The sequence below is a fragment of the Cucurbita pepo genome, chromosome LG07, assembly GCF_002806865.2.
Source record: "Cucurbita pepo subsp. pepo cultivar mu-cu-16 chromosome LG07, ASM280686v2, whole genome shotgun sequence".
NCBI classification, from domain to species: domain Eukaryota; kingdom Viridiplantae; phylum Streptophyta; class Magnoliopsida; order Cucurbitales; family Cucurbitaceae; genus Cucurbita; species Cucurbita pepo.
Genome location: NC_036644.1, coordinates 8,271,928 through 8,295,552, shown reverse-complemented (window position 1 = coordinate 8,295,552; position 23,625 = coordinate 8,271,928). Strand labels below are relative to the sequence as shown.

The 23,625-nt window shown below is 36.4% G+C and overlaps 1 protein-coding gene, 1 long non-coding RNA gene and 2 other non-coding genes across 5 annotated transcripts; 2 read left to right on the top strand and 2 right to left on the bottom strand.

Annotated features, from left to right (window-relative positions):
• Window positions 1–1,513: 1,513 nt before the first annotated feature.
• Window positions 1,514–6,924, top strand: LOC111799181. Its single transcript, XR_002815782.1, has 3 exons — window positions 1,514–1,766; window positions 1,952–2,019; window positions 6,481–6,924. It is a non-coding gene; the product is annotated as an uncharacterized LOC111799181 (long non-coding RNA).
• On the bottom strand, window positions 3,069–3,140 carry TRNAM-CAU. Its single transcript has one exon. It is a non-coding gene; the product is annotated as a tRNA-Met (tRNA).
• On the bottom strand, window positions 3,232–3,303 carry TRNAM-CAU. Its single transcript has one exon. It is a non-coding gene; the product is annotated as a tRNA-Met (tRNA).
• Window positions 6,925–8,243: 1,319 nt separating the features above from the next.
• LOC111798428 (probable manganese-transporting ATPase PDR2) lies at window positions 8,244–23,245 on the top strand. Of its 2 annotated transcripts, XM_023681558.1 has the most exons (22): window positions 8,244–8,348; window positions 8,458–8,755; window positions 10,159–10,251; window positions 11,246–11,448; window positions 12,101–12,173; window positions 12,317–12,489; window positions 12,573–12,744; window positions 13,157–13,261; window positions 13,345–13,455; window positions 13,562–13,648; window positions 13,724–13,906; window positions 15,258–15,308; window positions 15,402–15,527; window positions 16,635–16,714; window positions 18,035–18,143; window positions 19,344–19,472; window positions 20,045–20,110; window positions 20,322–20,393; window positions 21,101–21,252; window positions 21,351–21,462; window positions 21,550–21,666; window positions 21,811–22,926. In XM_023681558.1, exons 2-22 carry the CDS (start codon window positions 8,507–8,509, stop codon window positions 22,924–22,926), a joined length of 3,579 nt encoding a protein of 1,192 aa, XP_023537326.1. In that variant the 5' UTR covers window positions 8,244–8,348; window positions 8,458–8,506. The 2 variants fall into 2 exon arrangements, with proteins under 2 accessions (XP_023537326.1, XP_023537327.1); XM_023681559.1 differs by lacking the exon at window positions 8,244–8,348 and having other exon boundaries at window positions 8,507–8,755; window positions 21,811–23,245.
• Window positions 23,246–23,625: the final 380 nt, after the last annotated feature.

The window sequence follows — 23,625 nt, the reverse complement described above, 5'->3', positions numbered from 1 at the left end:
ATGTTTCATATTGTATCTTCTCAGATGGGAATGAGTAGGAGAGGCAGGGCGAGCAACCGCGTCGGTTTTCCTCCTTTGTTTCTCTGTATGGTGGCGCTTATTTGCATTGTGTTCGGATACCTTTTGCGCTATTGAAGAACCGAATGCGCTGATCAGGAGCGGTGAAGAGAGAGCGACAAAGATTGGAGAAAACATGTAAAGGAATTATCTTACTTTATGTAGATAGAATGGTAGGTATAGGGCTGTTGTGTGTTGTCAATAAGAATAAAGCCCCTCGTTCACAACACACACACACCAAATGAATGCACATTTTCATTATGGCTTCTTAAAGTTTGCTGCTTTTAGTATGCATTTCAGATTTTGGGTATAAATGTAACATAAGTGGTGATGATGTCTTCTAAGTGAGATTACTCTTTTTTTAAGGGAAAAGAAATAGTCTCGGTTCGGTTGCATTTCGGTCCTTGAGTTTTTAAACTTCACAAATATATTCTCGAACTTTACATTTTTATTATTGACCTCGGTTTTTTTTTTTAATTTATCTTATTTATTATTAAAAATAAATTATGTTGAATATATATAATGTATAGGAATCCAAATTCGAAGAATCACTCATGTTATAATCTTCTACATCCTAGGTCTTCCCGTTCCTTCATCTGGCTTATGTTCTTCACGTAGCATTCAAACCGAATGACTCTATGAAATTACTTCGAGACTTCTACATATTACGGGTAACGTAGGAGACATCTCAATTTTCCCTTCGGAAATCCTTATAATTACCCCTATTTAACTTTCAATTTGGACCATCAAATGAAATGTGAATAACCCGTCCTCCTCGGTCTTCTCTTTGAACTCTTTGAAACAAGGGACGCTTCAAGTTGTGTTGGTGCTTGAAACAATTTAGTCTCTCCATATTACTATATATATATATATATATTAAAAAATTGTTTTAAGATTTTAGAAGTTATTGCCAAATAAATAAAATATATGTTAACTTTTTTTTAATAAAGAAAAATTAGAAGTGCTTTTCTTTCTCATTTGATTCTACTTTTGAGTAGGAAATTCGTTTGATTTGAGTTTTTTTCCGAGTCCTCTTTTTTCATCGAGTTCTTTTTCGTCGAATGTCTTGGGCCTGATGAAAAAGAATGGGAATAAACAGATTAAAGCGAGGAGCGAAGCCACCTTGTTTACCGTGAGTGAAAGAATAAAGAAGTTCGATAGCTTCTAGATGTTAAATCCTAAATGACAATAAAGGGAACGTCTAACTTCTAGATGTTAAATCTTGAGGGATGACAAATGGAACGTCGTTTCCCGCCACCATTTCCTTTTCGTGATGTTTTTCTTGCTTCAAGGCTTATCGGGGTTATTTATATTTTCTTCTTTAAAAATAAGAAATTAATTAATAAGTAATTTTAATTAGTTTAAAATAGTTTATATTTTTTTAAATGTGATAATAAATTAGTAAAAATTTGCTAGTAAAATAATTTTAATTTTTCGCTCGAAAAATACCGTCTACTTTTCCTTAAGTTTGTTCTATCGTTCAACTTCTTCATCTTGCTAGCGAGTTACAGATTTGCTTTCACTCTGAAATCTGTCTCTCCGATCGGTGTTCTGCAAAAGCTATGGCAGCCTCTTCATTTTCTTTGCTTCAACTCAGATTCTTCGCCTTCTTCCATTTGCAGCAGATTAATCACTCCAGAAGGATTCATTTTCAGATGATACTTGACGAATCATTTCTTTGCCCGAGTTTCGGCGATGTCTGAATCCAGGTACACATAACTTATCCGTTACTGTTTCAGACTACATTGTGCTTTGATTTGTATGCACGATAGACAATTTGATCCTGTTTCATCCATAGATCATTGAAATTCATGTTTATTTCTTTCCTGGTTGTGCCTTTTGGTTGCCTACGAGGACGTACTTGTTCATTGATAATTTCCGTTAATCACTCCAGAAGGATTCACTTTCAGATGATCCTCGACGAATCATTTCTTTGCCCGAGTTTCGGTGTTCTGAATCCAGGTACACATAACTTGTCCGTTATTTGATCCTGTTTCAGGCTACATTGTGCTTCGATTTCTATGCACGATGGATGATTTGATCCTATTTGATCCTATTTCATCCATAGATCACTGAAATTCGTGTTTATTTCTTTCCTGGTTGTGCCTTTTGGTTGCCTACGGGGACGAACTTGCTCATTGATAATTTATTTCTTTTCATATTTTCTGCTATTTCTGTCATTGGCTATAAAGCACAACAGTAAGTCAACAAAATCTGTAGTTTAGTTGGGCTAGACAGTATAGTATACGTTGGATGATAGAAGTCCCACCTAGGCTAATTTAGGGAATGATCGTGGGTTTATAAGTGAGGAATACTAACTCCATTGGTTTGAGGCCTTTTGGGGAAGCCGAAAGCAAAGCCATGAGAGCTTATGTTCAAAGTGGACAATATCGTACCAAAACTTTTTGGGGAAGCCCAAAGCAAATCCATGAAAGCTTATGCTCAAAGTGGACAATATCATACCACTGTGGAGAGTGTGGACAATATCGTACTATTGTGGAGAGTCGTGTTTGTCTAACCGTATAAACTAGAAAGTTGATTCGTTGATTGATTGTAGTAGAGCATGATCAGAATTTTCTTTTGCTTTGCCATAAGTCGTGCTTTCTCTAGTGGCTTCAATTTCCCTGAATGTTTTTTGATTTTCCACTTTCTTTGATAATAGAACTATAGCCTTTGAATTAATTCTTTTATTTTTACCATGTGTGCTGCAAATTGTTTGGGAACATGTGAAGCTTAATCAACTAAATAATCTAGTTTTCAAGAACACATGGGCTCACCACGTTTCTGTGCACCACTCTTATTTGTGACAATATTTTGGATTAAAAGAAGAAAATGAGGGACATCGAGCCATTGTATTAGTTTCAATCCTGGGACCTATGGGTTGTGGGCAACGTTTTGACCCGAAAGACATCAAGCAAACAAGATAGCACCACACTGATTTGAATTGATATGAATCTTTCACTAAAAGACCAAAAAGAATATTTGAAGCAAAGTTTCAATCCCAGACTTGATATCAGAGCCAGGTTTCGATCCTGGGACCTGTGGGTTATGGGCCCACCACGCTTCCGCTGCGCCACTCTGATTTGAATGGCAATAATATTTAATTTGTATGAATCTTTCAATAAAAGATTAAAAAGAAGAAAATGAAGGACATCAAGCAAACAAAATATTATATATCAGAGCCAAGTTTCGATCTTGGGACCTGTGGGTTATGGGCCCACCACGCTTCCGCTGCGCCACTCTGATTTGAAAGGAGATAATATTTGACTTGGTATGGATCCTTCGATAAAAGACTATAAAGAAGAAAATGAAGGACATCAAGCAAACAAGATATTATATATCAGAGCCAAGGGACCCGTGGGTTATGGGCCCACCGCGCTTCCGCTGTGCCACTCTGATTTGAACGACTATTATATTTGACTTGGTATGAATCTTTCGATAAAAGACTAAAAGAAGAAAATGAAAGACATCAAGCAAAATAAGGTTTCAATCTTAGGACCTATGGGTTATGGGTCCGATTTATCAAGTAAATAGGACATTGTCTATGTTAGAGAGTCAGGTTTCAATCCTGTAACTAGTGGGTTATAGACGTACCATGCTTCCACTACGCCACTCTAATATGAATGATGATAAATTTTACTTGGTATGAATCTTTCATAAAAGTTGAAAAAAGAAAAATGAAGGATATCAAAACCAAGTTTCAATCTTGGGACCTGCGGGTTACGGAGTCCACCATGCTTCCTCTATACCACTTTAATTTGATTGACAATAATATTTTGCTTGGTATGAATCTTTCACAAAAGATTAACCGAAGAAAATGAGAGACTTTAAAGTCAACAAGACGTTGTATATTTCAATCCAAAGACTTGTGGGTTATGAGCCTTTCACGGTACACAACTCTGATTTAAATAGTGATAGTATTTTGCTTGTTATGTATCTTTCGTAGAAGCTAGAAGCTAAAAATGAAGGACATCAAATAAACAAAGACACTGTTATGGGTTATGGGTCCACCACGCTTCTACTACACTTTTCTAATTTTTGGTGATAATATTTTACTTGTTATGAATCTTTAGTAAGAACGGAAAAGAAAATAAGGAAGGACTTCAAGTAAACAAGACATTGTATATCTTAGAGCCACGTTTCGATCCTAGGGCTTGTGGGTTATAAGGGCGCCACTCTAATTTGAATGTGGATAATATTTTGCTTTGTATGAATCTTTCGTAAACGCTCAAAAGAAGAAAATGATGGATATCAAGTAAACAAGACATTGTATATAATTAGAGCCAAATTTTGATCCTAGGATTTGTCGGTTATAAGGCCACACACTTCCACTGCACCCCTCATTTTAATTCTAGGACCTATGAGTTACTGGCCCACCGTGCTTTCGTTGCACCATTCTGATTTGAACCAAAGTAATGGGAAGGATATTGAATACCATCTTAAAGTTCTAGAAATGCTAAAGATATAGAAGTTGATTCCTAGGAATGGCGAACCAAGACGCGTTTTAAAAATCTTGAGGGGAAGCTCGGAAAGGAAAGCCCAGAGAAGACAATATCTGCTAGCGGTGGGCTTGAGCTGTTACAAATGGTATCAGAGCCAGACACGGGGCGGTGTGCCAGCGAGAAGGCTGAGCCCTGAAGGGAGTGAATTGGGGGGTCCCACAATGATTGGAGAGGGGAACGAGTACTAACAAGAACGTTGGACCCTGAAGGGGGTGAATTGTGAGATCCCACATTGGTTGGAGAGGGAACGAAACATTCTTTATAAAAGAAGTGTCTAAAGGCCTAAAGAGGATAATATCTGCTAGCAGTGAGCTGTTACATGAGATGCCTTAAAACAACTACAAAATCCTGCTGCAGTACCGAAGGGGGTGGGCAAAGGAGCTTATACCTCTGTTGAATTAAGTTACAAACGTGTAGAAGATGAAGAAGCAGTGTTTCTTGAAGATTATGACATTAACGTGGAAAATTTGTTTTATCCAGGTAATAGTAGAAGTGTAAGCATATATTGTCATTTTTAGGCTTTTCATTTGAGGGCTTCCTCTCAAGGTTTTAAAATGCGTCTACTAGTGAAAGGTTTCTACACCCTTACGAGGAATGGTTCGTTTCCCTCTCCAATTGATGTGGGATCCTCTTGGGGCCAAGTGTCCTCACTGGCACACCACTCGATGGTTGGCTCTGATACCATTTGTAACGGCCCAAGCCCACTGATTGCTTATTTTGTCCTCTTTGAGCATTCTCTTCCGAGCCTTCCTTCGAGGTTTTAAATCACGTCGACTAGGGAGAGGTTTCCACACGCTTATGAGAAATACTTCGTTTCCCTCTCCAACCAATGTGGGATCTTATAATCCACCCCTTTGAGGGCCCAACGTCCTCGTTAGCACACTTCCTGGTGTCTAGCTCTGATCCATTTGTAACAACCCAAACCCACCGTTAGCGGATATTGTCCTCTTTGAGCTTTCCCTTCCGAACTTCCCTTCAAAGTTTTAAAACGCGTCCACTGGGAAGAAGTTTCCACACCCTTATGAGGAATGTTTCGTTTCCCTCTCCAACTGATGTGAGATTTCACAATCCACCCCCAGGGACCCAACATCTTCGCTGGCACACAACCCGGTGTCGAACTCTGATACCATTTATAACAGCTTAAGCCCACCGCTAGCCGATATTGTTCTCTTTAAGCTTTCTCTTCCAAGCTTTCTTTCAAGGTTTTAAAACACGTCGACCAAGGAGAGGTTTTCACACCCTTACGAAGAATGTTTCGTTACCCGAGGTAGGATTTCACAATATAAAATTTCTCATCTCAACCAAGCTTTTGCTCCATCTCCCAATAAATAAGGAACTTGTTCTTTCCAGTTTCTTCACCAGAGCACTGAAATTCGTGTTTCTTTCTTTCCTTATTGTACCCTGAACCCAAAAAAAAAAAAAAAAATATATATAATAAGGCCGAGCGATCAAAAGCGACATATTGTAAATCTGTTGAAGTTTTTCTACGTAGGTTCGAATTCTGCCTCTCCCACTTGTTTGTCGTAGACTGAAGAGGCATTCGTCATCGTAAGAAGGCCCAGCGAGCTTCACTCTTTTGTTTTTTTTTTTTTTCGTGGCGTGAAGTGAAATTGTATCGTATTTCAGTTTAGAGAGGTTGGCGAATTACTACGATCTATAGATTCTCATCGATGGACAATCCCAACCAGAATAGAAGCGAGTGACTTCCGGTTTTGCTTGTAGTCCTTATCTTTTAGCTTACGTAATGGTCGGCATATATATATTTTGTGCTTACAATACAATTACACATACATATATTTATTATAATTTTATTTACTTATATATTTAATTTTTAGATTTATGTCCAAATAAAATTTTAGATCTTTTTGAATTAAAAGATTTGTGGTATAATGGATAATTTAATTTAATTTCTTCATTTCAGTCTAGCAGGTGCCGGACGGCGTCTCCAATCTTAGCCGGGCAACCCAGCTCGTCCAACACTCCATTCCGTTACTCTGCCGCCGGTAAATGTCGGCTCCGCCTCCGTTCTCCGCCGTTTCTCTGCCAAGGTCCACTCCATTTCCTCCACTTTAATGAAATGCCACGCCGATTTCAAGGCTTTACTTCCACTTCCAACTCTCATGAAGCTTTTATTTCCTTTTGGTAATGGCCATCACTTTTGAAATAGTGGCCGGCCACTTTGGGATCATTTTGATTAAAATAATTGACCACGAACCATCGAAATGTTACGAACCACGACTTTCGGTGATTGTATGATATTGTACACTGAGTATTAAGTTCTCTTAGCTTTACTTTTAGCATAGCTTCATACCAATGAAGATAGTATTATTTGATTATAAATCCATGATCGATGTGGGATTTTCATCCAACACCTCCCCCTCGAACAAAGCATGCCTCTCATTAATCGAGGCTCGACTCTGTTTTTTTCTGGAATCTTAGTCATTTTTTACTATGTCTTTGAGGCTTACAATACTTTTGTTCAACATTTTAGGATTCTATTGGCATGACTAAGTTTAGGGCATAACTTTAATACCATGTTAGATGCTATGCTTTGAGGCTTACAATACTTTTATTTGACATTTGAGGATTCTATTGACATGACTAAGTTTAGGGCATAACTTTGATACCATGTTAGATGAACACGACTCTCTACAATGGTATGATATCAACTTTGAGCATAAGCTCTCATAGCTTTGCTTTGGGCTTCACAAAAGGCCTCGTACCAATGGAGATAGTATTTCTTGATTATAAACCCATGATCATTCCGTAAATTGGTCGATGTGAAACTTTCATCCAACATCTCTCCTTAATCAAGGCTAAACTCCTTTTTTTCTTCTTGTTTTGGAGTCTTCGAACAAAGTACACCATTTGTTCAATACTTTAGTCACTTTTTGACTATGCCTTCGAGCCTCACTAATACTTTGTTCGACATTTGAGGATTTTATTGACATGGCTAAGTTTAGGGCATGACCGTACACAACTCTCCACAATGGTATGATATTGTCCATTCTGATCATAAGCTCTCATGGCTTTGCTTTGTATTTCTCCAAAAGGCCTCATACTAATGGAGATAGTATTCCTTAATTATAAATCCATTATCATTCTCTAAATTAGCCGATGTGAGACTTTCATCCAACAGTATCAAGCTCAAAAAACAAGCATCAACACACATATGGTAACGAGTCAAGTCGAGCTAGAATTTATTTTTATCATTCCTAAATTAATTAATTTTTAATAAAAACATGTTTCCAATTTCTTTTTTACCATTTACGAAATTATTCTAAACACAAAATTGAAATTTTTTCTTATTAAAAATAAAGTTTAATTTTATATTGAATAAATCAGTTAATCTTTAAATTTTATTAATATATAAAAAATATATTAAACTCAAAAATGAAAATATTTTAAATACAAAATTAAAAATAACAAATAAATATAAATCAATAATTAAGAAAAATAGAATTAAATAGGAAAAAAAGGAAGCATTTTTTTTTTTTTAGTTAAAAAATTCCACTCTCACGTTAAAGTATTAAATTCAGATTTTGTAATAAAAAGATAAAAAGTGAACTAAAAATAAATAAATAAATAAATAAATAAATAAATAAATAAATAACTAAATAAATAATAAATAAATAAAATAAAAAAAAGAGCAAGGCCCGTTTAACGAAAACGGGTGGGTTAAAACGGGTCCGTAAGGAATCCTAAGTTCCTAACCAAAGCAACCTCTCCATCGCCCTGGAACAGCCGCGTTCTGCAGATTCAATCACTTCTTCCCCGCCGATCTCTCTGGTACCCTCCGATTCATTCCTTTTTCCATTTCAGTTCAATTCTTCATTTCACTTTCTTCTCTGTTTCATGCTTCCACTTGATCGATTTGCACTAATTCCTCGATTTTCAGATGGTCTACGTTTGCCAATCTTCCGATTGAGGTAACAGAGCTAAGAAAGATGTTGAGATTCCATGTGGGCGGGAAGGTGGTCGAGAGAGTTGACTTGTTGAGGAAGAAACACTGGACATGGCGGTTGGATCTGTGGCCATTCGCCATTCTTTATGCGGCCTGGCTTGCTGTCGTTGTTCCTAGTATTGACTTTGGGGATGCTCTCATTGTTTTGGGTGGACTTGTGGCTCTTCATGTTCTGGTCTTGCTTTTCACTGGTTGGTCGGTTGATTTCAAATGTTTTGTCCAGTACAGCAAGGTGTTCTTCTACAATCATTATTCTTCTTCTATAAATTTCGTACTTGCATTTGATGATTCTTATGAATTGCCATTACATTTGAGACGTTGGCTTATCATATGGTTTCCTGCAGTATGTCTAACTGTATATGTGCAGCTTAGCTCTGACATATCACTCTTTCTATTGCTCTATCTTTCTGCTGGATTTGAGGCTGTATATTCATTAGTGAGACTCTAAGTAGGAGTTTACAAAATACCCATTTTCTCTGATTGGATTTTAAAGTCAATCAAATTCACGAGCTGTTGCTTGGTTGAAAGTCAAAATCTCTGTTCCCTTATTGAGTACTTTTTCCATTGAGGATTCTTTCTCATATTTCTATCCATGGATCCCAGTTGATTGCATTTTCAACATCAGTGCACCGAATCTTCACACTATATTTGCTTATCTCTTGTTAGTAACTGAGAGAGATCAATCTGAAGATTTGAAACGCCTCGAGAAAAAGTCCGAATCTTATTGCTTAATGGACAAAGAAAATCGTTTGAGCTTGGTCCTTCCTATTCTTCACACAGATAGCATACAACTTGGATTTAAAGCCATGTCTACACATGGTTAATAGTCTATCATTCTATATGCTATGTTAACACTTTCATGGTTGAGCGTCCAGATCAAGAATTTAACCTCTTTAGATATTTTCCCATCCAATCTGCCGTAATATCATCTTTACTAACCACCGTTATACCAATTAATTTGTGTTAGTTTGTGGAAAAGTCTTTTGGTGAGAGGAATCCTGAGGATGTCGTTTTTGCTTCACTCTTTCCCCTCCCGTTCTCCCTCTCCATATGTATTCAACTATTTTGAATGAGTTTGTCCTTTCTTTATGTTTACTGGAGAGGGTTGATGATTGGCTGATGCAAATTCTGTTGGCGATGCATTTCGATGGTAAGGCTAAGGTCCTTTGGATGTGCGGAACACTTACCTTTGATTAACGTGGAAGGAGAGGAACCTTAGAACTTTTGAGGTTCAGCTGAATTCTGAGGATTCTTTTGTCTTATAGTCTTTCCATGACTCTTAAGAAATCGGAAAGCCTTTTTATGATAGTTTTCTTTGTGAGTGGGTTTCCACATTATGTTTGTGGTATTAATATAATCTTCAATCGGTTCTCATCAATGGTATTACTATAATCTTTGATCGGTTCTCATCAATGAGAGGAAAAAAAAACCCATTACCTCCATGGTTGACGTGTTTTCTGCTGCATTCACTTAGAATTTTTTTTATTTTTAAAGTTCATTGTGATGTCTTTTCACCTAACATTTTAGTTATGAATATGACTTAAAAATTTCATTGCAATGAAGTCTGTGCTAGATGAAAGCCATATAGTTTGTAAATATCTTATGTCTTTGTACGATGCTTCTTTTGACATGCAGGTTAATGATATTTATCATGCTGATACATGCAAGATAGTTCCAGCAAAATTTTCGGGCTCAAAAGAGATTGTTTCTCTTCATTTTCGTAAGCTTGTAAGTGATTTTAATATGCATATCAACTATCAAGATCTTGATTTTAATTTAAATAGACATTGCAAGAATTTACTGCTGATGCTGACAGAGTGTGGTGTACATAATTGTGGATTTGGTTACATGAGCACATTTAACAGCTTGCATTATTGACTAGTGTTAAATGATTTCTTTTCTAAGGTGTTGATTAGGAGAGCTGTAAGGACTTCTGTGATCCCTTTGAGCAAACTTTTTATCGTTGTGGTGCTAGCAAAAATGAGCAAACTTTTTTTTTTCTCTCTCTCTCTCTCTTTTTATTTTTTAATAGTTGAACGTCAACTACAATTGTCTATCACCAAGCAGGCCATATTAGATGAATGATTAAGTTATTATAATTAGAAACATGAAATCAAACTAATTATGGTAAATCCTGATCATAAACTACTACTTACCTAGCTAAATAACTAGAACAAATAAGAATACAAATTATTTTTTATTTAACTAGCAAGTGTCCATCAAAATGTGTTGTTGTTTTTTGTGGTGACTATTTTTCTCTTCATAGTACAAGTATAGTTTCTGGCTGTTGTAAATAATTTCTAATATTATATTCATCCGTGTGGTTTGGTTCTGCTGACAGTAGAATGAGTTCTGCATGAGCACGGAAATTTAAGAATTATGAATTTTGGATGGAATAGGTTTTAGTTCAAGATATTTGTCCTATGGGTAATCCTTGTTGTTTGTTAGCTTTTCTTTTTGATCTTTTTGTTTTGGAATTTCTTTATTTTTTATTTCCATTGTATATTTAAATTATTTCTTTATTTGTGCATGTTATCCTTGCACAAAGGTTATGTTAATCTCTTCTCGTTGCAATTTTATTGGATTGCATATTCTTTCATTAAAAGGGGAAAACTATTAATTTGATGTACAGTTCCCTGCATTCGGATTCTGGTATTGTTTTTTCAACATTCTGGTATGTGTTCTGTTTATCGTCAGTCACATTAAACTCTCTGCTTCGCAGCTGGCTGGTTCTGAATCTGCAATGGATATTGAGGAGATCTACTTTGATTTCAGAAAACAAAGATTTATTTATTCGAAGGAAAAGGAGACTTTCTGCAAGCTTCCTTACCCAACAAAAGAAACTTTTGGTTATTATCTAAAGAATACTGGCTATGGCTCCGAGCCTAAAGTTGTAGCCGCCGTTGATAAATGGGGACGCAATATGTGGGTTCTCTTTTGCAATTCATTTTTATTTATTATTACTTTGTGCATCTGTTGAGCGTGGGCATTTGATAATTGACTGCTGTGTGCTTGAATGGTGTCTCACATGGGGCAATAAAGATAATGTTCCACAATACATTACACCATCCCACTTATTTGATTGAGTGATTTGAGTTCTCCAGATAATGTTTGCTATCATTTAGAAGGAATATGCTAGACAGAGAAAACCATGAGTAGTCGCTGGATTTCATTGGACTTCTGATTACAAAAGTAGAGCATTCCAATCATTCATAATGACTATAGTCATAAAAGAGTTTATTGTGGTTTTACACCACGAGGAAGTTGCCCGCTGTACACTACTCCAAAAAACTCCTAAACTACTGAATTTGTAGTAGTTTTGTAGCCGGCTGTTTTGCTCTGTTTTTCCCCTTTCTTTCTTTTTGTACTTATATCCTGAAATATAAAATTTTAAGAATTTCAAATCCACAAAAATGCAATAAACCAACTGCTGTTAACTTCTAATAATAATTGAAGTCTTGTTTACAATAGGATGTGAAGAATTGGATTTGTGGAACCTGATCCTTGTTACAGAATTGGTAAGTTTAATAATTTGCCTAATGCTCCGTCTCTTTTTGAAATGTTTTTGGCTTTACAGATTTGAGTATCCACAACCTACGTTCCAGAAGTTAATGAAAGAGCAGTGTATGGAACCATTTTTTGTTTTTCAGGTTGACTCTATTTTATATATGAGATTTGTGTTTATTTTAATTCTCTCCCTTCTCTTTCTTTTTCCCCTCAACCCCCACTCTGATTTAATTTGGGAGGCTTTATTATTTTCTCACACGGTCGTACCTTTTCTGCCTTTCCACAGGTTTTTTGTGTGGGACTATGGTGTTTGGATGAGTATTGGTATTACAGCCTGTTTACACTTTTTATGCTTTTCATGTTTGAATCAACAATGGCAAAAAGTCGGTTAAAGACCTTAAGTGAGTTAAGACGTGTCAGAGTGGATACTCAGACCTTAATGGTGCATCGGTGTGGAAAGTATGTCACTTCTACTAGGACTATGCTTCCTACTTTTTAGCCACTCTGGTTCTTTGACATGTAAACGTGACAGTGTAACTTAGGTGGGTGAAGCTACCTGGAACTGAGCTTTTGCCTGGCGATGTTGTCTCCATTGGGCGTAATTCTGGTCAGAGTGGTGAAGATAAATCTGTACCTGCTGATATGCTTATATTGGCTGGAAGTGCTATTGTTAATGAAGCCATTCTTACTGGGGAGTCTACACCACAATGGAAGGTGTTTCTCTTTTTATTTTTCTCTATTTGTGTGTTTTCACCTAAAATTACAAGTAAGCATTCCAGCAAAAATTAATTTCATGTACTGAATAATTTTAAAAGTTTTCTTGAAGTTATAACATAAAATTACTAGAAAGCATTTCAGCAAGGCGTTCTTTTTCATTACTTAAACCATAGTATCTATATAATAGTTTTATTAAATACAATTAACGTGATCAAATGAGTTATTGAAATAATTGCTGCAGTGGGGTACTTTATTAGGGTTGAGAAGGATATTGAAAGATTTTGTATGTATGTTCCATGACCACATTAACTAGAGTTCCCCTTCTCTATGATGCAGTGTCATGCCTATTTTTCCCCTTCAAGTAAGTTTCAATTCAAGAATGCTTACAGATTTGTGTTTTACTACTCAGGTTTCAGTATCTGGGAGAGGAATTGAGGAGAAGTTATCGGCTAAGAGAGACAAAAGTCACATGTTATTTGGTGGAACCAAAATATTGCAGCATACACCAGATAAGGTAGTTTTGTTGAAGAAAAACTTCTGGCATTAGCTTTGATCTCGTGAATATTCTCAATTTTATTATTTGTTGGGTGGAAACAGACCTTTCCCCTTAGGACCCCTGATGGTGGCTGCCTAGCAGTTGTTTTGAGAACTGGATTTGAAACAAGTCAAGGGAAACTAATGCGGACAATTTTGTTTTCTACAGAGAGGGTAACTAATTTGACACTCTTTGGTTTGCATTTTAATGACATTTATACCATGCTTCTTCTTGTTCAAGATATGATTGTATATGTGTATACATTTTCTCCAATTGCAGGTTACAGCTAACAGTTGGGAAAGTGGCTTATTTATTTTGTTCTTGGTTGTATTTGCGGTTATAGCTGCTGGTTACGTTCTTGTAAAGGTAAGGTGACGTACTTTTCTTTGCTTAAGTTGTAGATCTCAATGATATAGGGTGAAAAATGTTACTTTGATGCAGGGGTTGGAAGATCCCACGAGAAGCAAGTACAAGCTTTTCCTTAGTTGCTCACTTATAATCACTTCTGTTATTCCTCCTGAACTACCGATGGAACTGTCAATAGCCGTTAATACATCGTTAATTGCTCTGGCACGTTGTGGAATATTTTGTACTGAGCCTTTCAGAATACCATTTGCTGGAAAGGTAGTTTGTCTTTGCCTGTCTGGTGAATTTTCACCTCTGTTTTTGCAGTTACGTACAAGTAAAACTCGTTACTTCATTATACAATGTGAAATTGATATTTGGTGTTACAGATCGTATACATGATATTCTCATCAATGTTTCGTATGTCCATCCCTTGATGCATTAACTGGCTAGACAACTTTCTATCAGCTGTCACGACATTACAAAATTATAAAGATTTTATTTGGAAATATCCTATTTTGATTAGAAATAAAAAGTTAATGAAAGCTATAAAATTGGGTGGTTAATATGATAAACATAAAAGGAGGGTGGAAGCCGTACACCAAGAAGAGGCATTGAAGTGTATGATCTCCAATTTTTATATGGTTTCTGTTCATGTGGTTGAAAATTTATATTTCCCCCAACTTTTGTATTAAACAATATTGATTGTACATTTCCAAAGAAGCTGGTCAATGGCATTGGGCATGGATGAGTGGTGGCACCAGCTAATGCTAAACTGTTGGAAGAAGAGGGACGGCAGATTTTGTGTAGCTTGGTCGTCTAGAGATAAGATGGTTGCACACTTTTGAGTTCTTGATGCAAGCTAGGTCGATACAAGGAGAGAGTAATATTAACTGATGAAGGTTGGCCATGTGGTCATTAAGGGCCGTGTAAATAATAAAGGGCTTAGGAACTGAGTTGATGCTAGGTGATCACTTGCCTAGGATTAAATATTCTAGAGTTACCTTGTGACAACCAAACGTAGTAGGCTTAAATAGTTGTCTTGTGAGAATTGTCGATATTGTGTAACCTGGCTCAGACACTCATGGATATTGAAAAGAAGGGAAGTAGTTTCTTTGGATATTTGTAGCTATGTTCAAGCTAGCTAGAAATCTTATTTGTGAGTAAGGATATGTCAGCCCCATAATCGTAGATAACTAAGTTGCTAAAATTCTATCACTGTCTATCTATTAATACGTCAAACATTTCTAGATCAGTGTCCATTCAAGGACTTGAAGTCGAGGCAGTTTAAGGCTTCTCTTTTGTTTATAATTAATTATTCTCCTTGGTGTTTAGCACTGCCTTTGAATGGTTGTTTGTCTTCGACTTGTTTGTGTTTATCTTTATTTGTACGTCCTATCACCAACAATTGTTGCTGCTTGAAATTTTCATTGTTTTCTTATATTATTTTTATGTAGTCCTGATATCGGTTGACTTTGGTTTTGGCTTTGATGCATTACCTTTATAGAGCTTTATACATAAGTATGTGTTGCTTAAGTTCATTTTTATCCTGTTTTTGTTGTGATACCATATTAGTATCTCTCCATGATGGTATTTGTAATGTATTTTTGTGTTGTTCCTTCTTGTGCAGGTTGATATTTGTTGTTTTGATAAAACTGGAACGTTGACATCAGATGACATGGTTTGCCATATCAAACTCAAAATATGAAAATAGTTGTTGATTCTGTATATTATTCAAGATATTTATTATTCTTCACTTTCTTGGCATCTGTAGGAGTTTCAAGGTGTAGTTGGATTGAATGATAAGGAGGATTTGGAAACTGACATGACTAGTGTGCCTTTGCGCACAGTTGAAATTCTGGCTTCTTGCCATGCATTGGTGTTTGTGGACAACAAGTTGGTAAGCTAGCTTCATTCTTGATATTTCTATCTATTAAAAGAGAAGTTTGCGTGATATGGACCTTACAAAATATTGCACATTGGAACAATGTATTTGGTGATCTTCACTTTTCAATAGGGTGGGAAACTCTGCTAGAAAAGGTTGTCATTAATGTAGTTGATTTGACGTTTGTCTCATGATACATAATGCCTTAGACATCTGAACCATGTCGTTTGCTAGCACGTATTGGATAGACTTTTGAAACACCAATGTTGAAACCGTTCCTGCTACCGCTGACCAAATGCATCCCCTCTATTTTCGAGTGGCCTCTTGTCCTTGGCCCTTCGTAATGGAGAAAGTCTTCCTTTTGATTAGTATTTGTTTTTTACATTTTAACAAAACTTTGAACGGATGATCTAAATAACTCAACTCAACATGGTTGAGTCATCTAACTAGGACTCATTGTTTGATTTGGACAAATCTGCAATTTGAACAAGTGGATTCCTTCTCCGTTTTTTGTAAAAAAAAAAAAAAAAAAANAGAAAAAAAAGAAAAAGAAAAAATGAAAACAATTATATTTAGTCCAAAAAGCCCCTTAGTCCAACCTGTTCCAACCTATGAACACCTCCAAAGCCATCTGAAGCAACCTCAATTAATCTCACTAGGTTGCCTGAAAAATTTGTAGGAAAATATTTTAGGCAAATCACTACAGCATTTGAGACCCTTGTATTACCCCGGGTGGTTATCGGGCGAACTACTAGAACTGATGAACTAAATTAATCCACCCTTACACAGTAACTAACGGAACATCAAATTGTAACTAAACAATTTGTGGCATACAGATGGTGCACACTATATCATTAATCAAAATTCTTGCAAATTGAATTTGTATGATTTCTGTGAATATATAAATTATATTCATTGCACATAATTGTAGTTTCCAATTTTCTGTCGAGGGGGATTGGATAGTCCTACCTGTATGTAGTTCTTTTTTCATATGGACACTTAGACGAAGGGTTTTCATATATTTGCTGAAGTGACAAGAATATATTTGTTTTTTGAATTCGTTCAAGTGCATATATAATTTACATCTGTGAACATGACTTATTAGTTCTCACTTTTCTGTAGGTGGGGGATCCTCTTGAAAAGGCTGCGCTGAAGGGAGTTGACTGGACTTACAAATCTGATGAGAAAGCCATTCCAAGAAAGTAAGCTTCCCCACCAAGGACCCACAAAATATGAATTTATGTATGCCTTGTACACGTACTGCAGAAAGATTCATTAAGTCTTAAATCTGATCTCCAATGTATATGATCGAAGTTATAATGTTAAATTTGTGTTTACATGTGTTTTCTCACCATTTAACTAGTTACACGTTTGGCCATGGTTTGATGTTCTAATAAAAAAAGTGCTGAAACAGAAGATTCTTCTTGGGGTGTCCTCGGAGTGAAGATTGGGTTATAAAGTTACGACTAGAAGTCCACATGTGGTGTCTCTTGGGACCAATTTGCTTCGTATAAAGCAAGCAACGTTCTTGGATGTGGTAGCCTTGGTACTTAAAATCTTTAAAATTCTGAGAGCGACTTCATTGAACTCCAAATTTGTCAGAGAGGAGCCATGGACAAGAAGAAGCTAAAGGGTGTTCTAGAAATAGACCAATATCTTTATGGTTATGTTTGTATCGTCATGATCTTTTCCTTGGATATGCATATATGTCCTATGCATCGTTCTCTTCCACCATCTTTCCATTCATCAATTTGGTGGCAAGGCCTGCTAGTTCATTGTCATGATAGTGATGGAAAGAGAGTCCGATGAGTTGAGAATAGAGGATAGAGGATAGAGGATAGAGGATTTGAGCCTCTGATTGGTGTAGAAGAGAAGTCCGATGAGTGGTTTTATGTCTTGTATAGTTTTAGTAATGTCAAGGAGATTTTCCCCCCTTTTTAATAGGAAACAATAATTGTATTAGAAAAGGTAGTTAAGTCTAGGATTCAGCCCCCAAAATCAATGTTCCAGATCTTTTTGGAAAGAAAGACGACATATTTCTCATCAACCCAAGAGTCTTCTAAAATTGTGAAACAATGTTCTATCTTCAACTATAGGTGTGTTTACCCTTAGTTATGAGAGAGAAGGGGTAAGCATCTTTATGCACCACTCAATAAGGTTCTTTACCATACTTAATGTGTGATCACCTCATGTCTTGCCTTATGCCCGTGCCTTGATTTTTCAGAACAGTCATCCATTCACGTTGAGTACATGTTCAATTTTACATGAGCAACCTATCTTCTCCTCTTTATTCTTCAAACTATATTTTTGATTATCAAGAAAAATTTTCTGCTCCTGCTTTGAGTCTTGTGCATCAGCTTCTGCTCTTTTCGTTTCTCTTTGGGTGAAACATTTAGTTAATTAATGTAGTCATTAGTTATGCTTATTGTTCAATTTCCAGTTGAGCTTTCTTCCTCTAACGCTGCATCTACTATGCATTTTTCTTTGTTTCAATTATAAAACTTGTTTTCAAATAATTTCAGGGGAAGTGGCCACGCTGTTCAGATTGTTCAGAGGCACCACTTTGCTTCACATTTGAAGAGAATGGCAGTTGTTGTGCGCCTTCAAGAGGAATTTTTTGCATTTGTGAAGGTCTGCTTGTCTTTTCTTCTCGTTCATCATACGTCTTGGACTTGTTTATTTTTATTTACCTTGTTTCACAAACAAGATTTTCCCACCTTTTGGGATGAAAAACCATGCTTTCATAGATAATATGGAATGGTATACAACGGGGAATTAAAAAAAAACTCAGCCCAAATGTTGTAACATTCTTTTAAATGAGAGGCTAGATTTTTTTTTTTTTTTTTTTTTTTTTTTTTTTTTTTTTTTTTTTTTTTTTTTTTTTTTTTTTTTTNCAAAAAGCAATCCAAAGACAAAATAAAACTACAGCACGCCAGTATACCTAGCAACCTTCACTTCCTGCTTTTGCATCACCCATTCATGAAAACAAGCATCCGGTGGCTCAACTTGATTAGGAGCTTCTTAAGGAACGTGTGGCTTGAAAGGAACAGTAGAATCTTTCGGAGATTGAGAGAAACCTCACTTATCCATATTCTCTAATTTTGTATACATCTAGTACTTGGTGTAAGCCAGATAGATCATTTTGAATTTTTTGAAACCCCATTATTCTTGGAGGGTCTCCTCCCTTTTTGTATATTTCATTGTATAGATGAAATTTAGGGATTTTAAAATGGGCAAAATTACAAGAAAACTGTTCTAATTGGTTAGAATGAAATATAAAAGATTAATTATTAATCTCTTAGATAGAGAGAGAAAGAAAAGGTTTGCTCCCCAAACCTCCTTCCCGGACTTCTAAAACCCATTAAAACTCTCCTATTTCTCTTGAGCCATAAATTTTATAGAATGTCACTTGCAGAAGTTCAATTATTGGCTACGATGAACGGGAGGGGGGAGTAGCAAATTTTTTAGCGTGAAATAAATTTTGGTGGAACATCATATGAATTCTTTGTTTCCTAGTTTTCTTCACTTACATTGAAGTATGAACACTATTTATGGAGTGTTGGTGTTCTACACGTAACTTGCAAGATCTGCCCATATATTTTCTTCAAGGATGTAATTTGGTGAACACAGTGATGAAACGAACGTCATTGATATACTATTGTTATTTAATTTCAGACATGTTAGGATATGCTAGGGACACATCTAGCTCACATCGGGCATGCATATAAGTATTTAGATTCGGGTGTCATTATTATGACTAGTTTGTTTATTTGTCATGCAAATAATTGATTTAACCCCCCGGTCTAAATAAACTTGGTTTCTTCATTTCAGGGTGCTCCTGAAACAATACAAGAGAGGCTCACTGATATACCTTCATTTTATGTTGAGACGTACAAGAAATATACACGACAAGGTTCCCGTGTTCTTGCTCTTGCTTACAAATCACTTCCAGACATGATGGTAAGATCTTTGTCCTATCCCTACCACCTCTATATTTAAATATCTTTAAAATCTTGGACACGATAAGCCATATTAGAACATGAAGAGGGACACATATATTTCTTTTGATAAATCTGTGTAAAAGTAATTCTGCATCGTTCAGATGCAAGTTTTTTTGTTTTTTGTGTTTGTTTTCTTTGTAAAGATGTATATTTTTAAGGAAACTAATCTTATTATTTTGTTAAATAATATTTTGTCCACGAACACTTTATTTAACAATATTTAATTTGCTTAAAATCGAGTAGATGAAGATGGAAGTCGGATTCTTTAATTTATTCAAGTATTTATAGGTGGAAAATTACATTAAAACATATTTTATTGAACATGTACGTGACCTAATTTCTTAGAAAAGGGTATGCCTTATTTTCTTTATTTTGTCATGTTTGTGTCCATGTTCCTTGCATCGTTGTCATTCTGTTCTTCATTGTTGTCATCAATATTATGTAATTTAAATGTAATTACATAAATCTATAGTTTCATCATATGAATGCTTTATTTACCTTGGTTTCTATTTTTTCTTTCCAATATTGTAGGTTAGTGAAGCTAGAGGCCTGGATAGGGACTTGGTGGAGAGTGACCTTATATTTGCTGGTTTTGCGGTAATCAGGGACTTGATCTCTCTTATTTCTTTTTTAATATTCGATCATAGTCTCTCTTGTTAATCATTCTGAACGCCACTCTTACTTATTCCTGCTTAATTGATTCTCCCAATTTTTACTCTCACTAAATATTCAGCTTGCAGTGAGAGCTATTTTTTCTGTTCTTTCGTCCCTATTTTCTACTGTTTAATGTTTATCAATTACATTTCAGGTGTTCAATTGTCCAATTAGAGCGGATTCGGCTACAGTCTTATCTGAGCTTAAAGGATCATCCCATGACTTGGTACAGTTTATCCAGCCTAATTAATGCCACTTAATTATGACTTATAGAAAATCCTTATTGGTTTACTATGTCAGTGAGATATACGAGCTTCATCATCAATTTAGTAAGAAACTAATCTTCTTTGTGAAACCGAACTAGGTTCTTTAGTTTCTGTACTCTGAAGTGAAAGTATCTGACTTGGTATTCTTTGAAATTCAGAATTGTGAATCTTTGAAATCTGAAAATTTAAAACTTCGGTATACTCAATTATGTTTGTTCTTATATCGTCAATAGAAGCTGAGTGTCAACCCACGGTTGTTCCAAGTGTACGATTACATATCAATTGATCTAATGGTACATAGAATCAATTCCAATTTGCTAGTTCACATCATTAAAAATTTTAAAATTTATCTGGATGCTAACCTTGGCCATTATAATTTTCTTTGATTCTTGAAACCTTTCCCTCCTTTGTCGCTCTATTTGTATCAGTTAACGCAAACTCGATTGATTTATCACGACATTCTAGTAGGCATAGTTATGTCTTATAGGATTCTGCTATTTGCTTAGTAATTTGTTTTCCATATTTGCAATCTATTTCTTATTCTTTGCCGTTTCTTTTCATAACTGCAGCTTTTCCTAGTTGAAACTCTTTCAGTGCAGCTCATTTTTATCTTTGTTTATTTGAAACAAGTGGCAAGTGTTAAATACATGTTTTTCTGTTGTATCAGGTAATGATTACTGGTGACCAAGCTTTAACGGCATGCCACGTAGCTAGCCAAGTTCATATTACCTCAAAGCAGATTTTAATTCTCAATTCAAAGAAGGGAACTGAGGAATATGAATGGCTCTCCCCAGATGAGTTACAGACAGTTCCCTACAGGTTAATTTTATTAGTCCTTAATGTTTTCATTTTGAGTGTACTTTTTTCCCCTTGATTTTAATTCTCTATATGGCTTTCCCCCATATATATTTGCTCAGTGAGAAAGAGGTGGGGAATTTATCAGAGACATACGATCTGTGTATTGGTGGTGACTGCATCGGAATGCTGCAAAGCACCTCCACTGTGCTCGATGTTATTCCATACGTTAAGGTTCTCGATCTTTCTCTTTTGCAAGAATACTGTTTTTTTTTCGCAATGATGCCATCGTGATGCCATACATTTGAACTGTTCTATCAGGTTTTTGCAAGAGTTGCTCCAGAGCAGAAAGAACTCATATTGACCACTTTCAAATCAGTTGGAAGAATGACATTGATGTGCGGGGATGGAACAAATGATGTTGGAGCTTTGAAGCAGGTCTTGTCTTGAGATGTTTATTGACTTGTATTTTTGAGCAATCCTAATGTGAATTAGCAGATAGATTTTATGCTAGAACATTTTACATGATGTTTGAGATGAATGTTTTCCGTATATAACGCTTATTATTTCCTTGTTTATCAGGCTCATGTAGGAATTGCTCTTCTAAACGCAGTCCCCCCTCCTAAAACTGGCAACTCTCCTTCAGAAGCATCAAAAGACGACTCGGTACGGTCTGCAAAGTCGAAGAAATCTAAGCCTTCATCCGAATCATCAGGAAAAGCACTTACAAGCGGAGAAGGTTCTTCAAAAAGCAAAGTTGGTTCAAAACTGGATTCCGCTGCTGAGCAAGCGAGTAACCGTTCAAGGACGCCTGCAGAGATGCAAAGACAAAAGCTAAAGAAACTGATGGATGAGTTAAATGAAGAGGGTGATGGGCGCTCTGCCCCTATCGTCAAGCTTGGGGATGCATCCATGGCATCGCCGTTCACAGCAAAGCATGCTTCTGTTGCCCCGACCACAGACATTATTCGCCAAGGTCGAAGTACTCTAGTGACAACTCTCCAGATGTTTAAAATACTCGGTCTCAACTGCCTCGCCACGGCCTATGTATTGAGTGTTATGTATTTGGATGGTGTAAAGCTTGGCGACATTCAAGCGACAATCAGTGGAGTATTCACAGCAGCCTTTTTCCTCTTCATCTCACATGCACGCCCCCTTCCAACACTTTCAGCTGAACGGCCCCATCCACATATCTTCTGCTCTTATGTTCTCCTTTCCCTGCTAGGCCAATTTGCAATCCACCTCTTTTTCTTGATTTCTTCAGTTAACGAAGCCGAAAAGCACATGCCCGACGAATGCATCGAGCCAGACTCAGATTTTCATCCCAACTTGGTTAACACTGTTTCGTACATGGTAAGCATGATGCTTCAGGTAGCTACCTTTGCTGTAAACTACATGGGTCATCCTTTCAACCAGAGTGTATCCGAAAACAAACCATTCTTATACGCCCTCTTGGCTGCGGTTGGTTTCTTCACCGTCATTACCTCGGATTTGTTCCGAGACCTGAATGACTGGCTGAAACTCGTTCCATTGCCTGCGGGATTGAGAGACAAGCTTCTGTTATGGGCACTTCTTATGTTCGTGTGCTGTTACTCTTGGGAAAGACTGTTGAGATGGATGTTCCCTGGAAAAATCCCGGCATGGCGTAAGCGACAACGAGTGGTAGCGGCGAATCTGGAGAAGAAGAAACAGGTCTGAGAGAAAGTTTTGATGGCAATGGCAGCAGCGGGGAATCAGCAGTTGATAAGCAATGTGGGGATTGAGCCCAAAGTGTTGTAGCAATAGAAGGAAAATGATGATTTATTGCCACTGAGAGGCCTTTACTAAGTGGTGGAATTTTGTCAAAATCAGTTATTATAACATTTAGGAAGATTAGACTTTCTATTTTATGGGTAAAATCTTAGACTCTGACGAAACTATTGATTGGATGCAATTTTTCAAAAAAGATGTAAAGGACACACTTACTCATCATTGCTTTATCCTAATTTTAATCAAATGCTTTTACTTAGTCATTATGTTAAGGTAACTTCCTCATAGTTCGATTAGTATATATATACCTCTTCTTCCTCAATTTACCTCTCCGAGCAATTAAAAGATTGAATGCATGTTGATTTCTTTGCCTCTAACGGATAGGGTTCAACAGTTCACATGGTTGATTGGTGGCAATTCAAGACCTTTGAGTTTCTTCTCTCGGTGATTCCTGCGGATACCAAGAAGGGGACTTTTTTTTGTGCTATTCTGAGGATGAAAGCGTCAATGAGATTACCCTTTTCCCTTTAATCCTCGTGAAAGAAGAAAAAAGGTAGCAGAGATGACTCTTGGATTGGGAGGTTTCTCTGCCTCTAACAGGGACAGGGCTCAACAGTTTACATTGTTGATTGGTGGCAATTCAAGACC

Coding starts and splice junctions, on each gene's coding strand:
- LOC111798428 (XM_023681559.1), top strand. CDS start 8,507: ATGTTGAGATTCCATGTGGGCGGGAAGGTGGTCGAGAGAGTTGACTTG. Junction 21,253..21,350: donor TTACAGACAGTTCCCTACAG/GTTAATTTTATT, acceptor ATATTTGCTCAG/TGAGAAAGAGGTGGGGAATT. Junction 21,463..21,549: donor ATGTTATTCCATACGTTAAG/GTTCTCGATCTT, acceptor CTGTTCTATCAG/GTTTTTGCAAGAGTTGCTCC.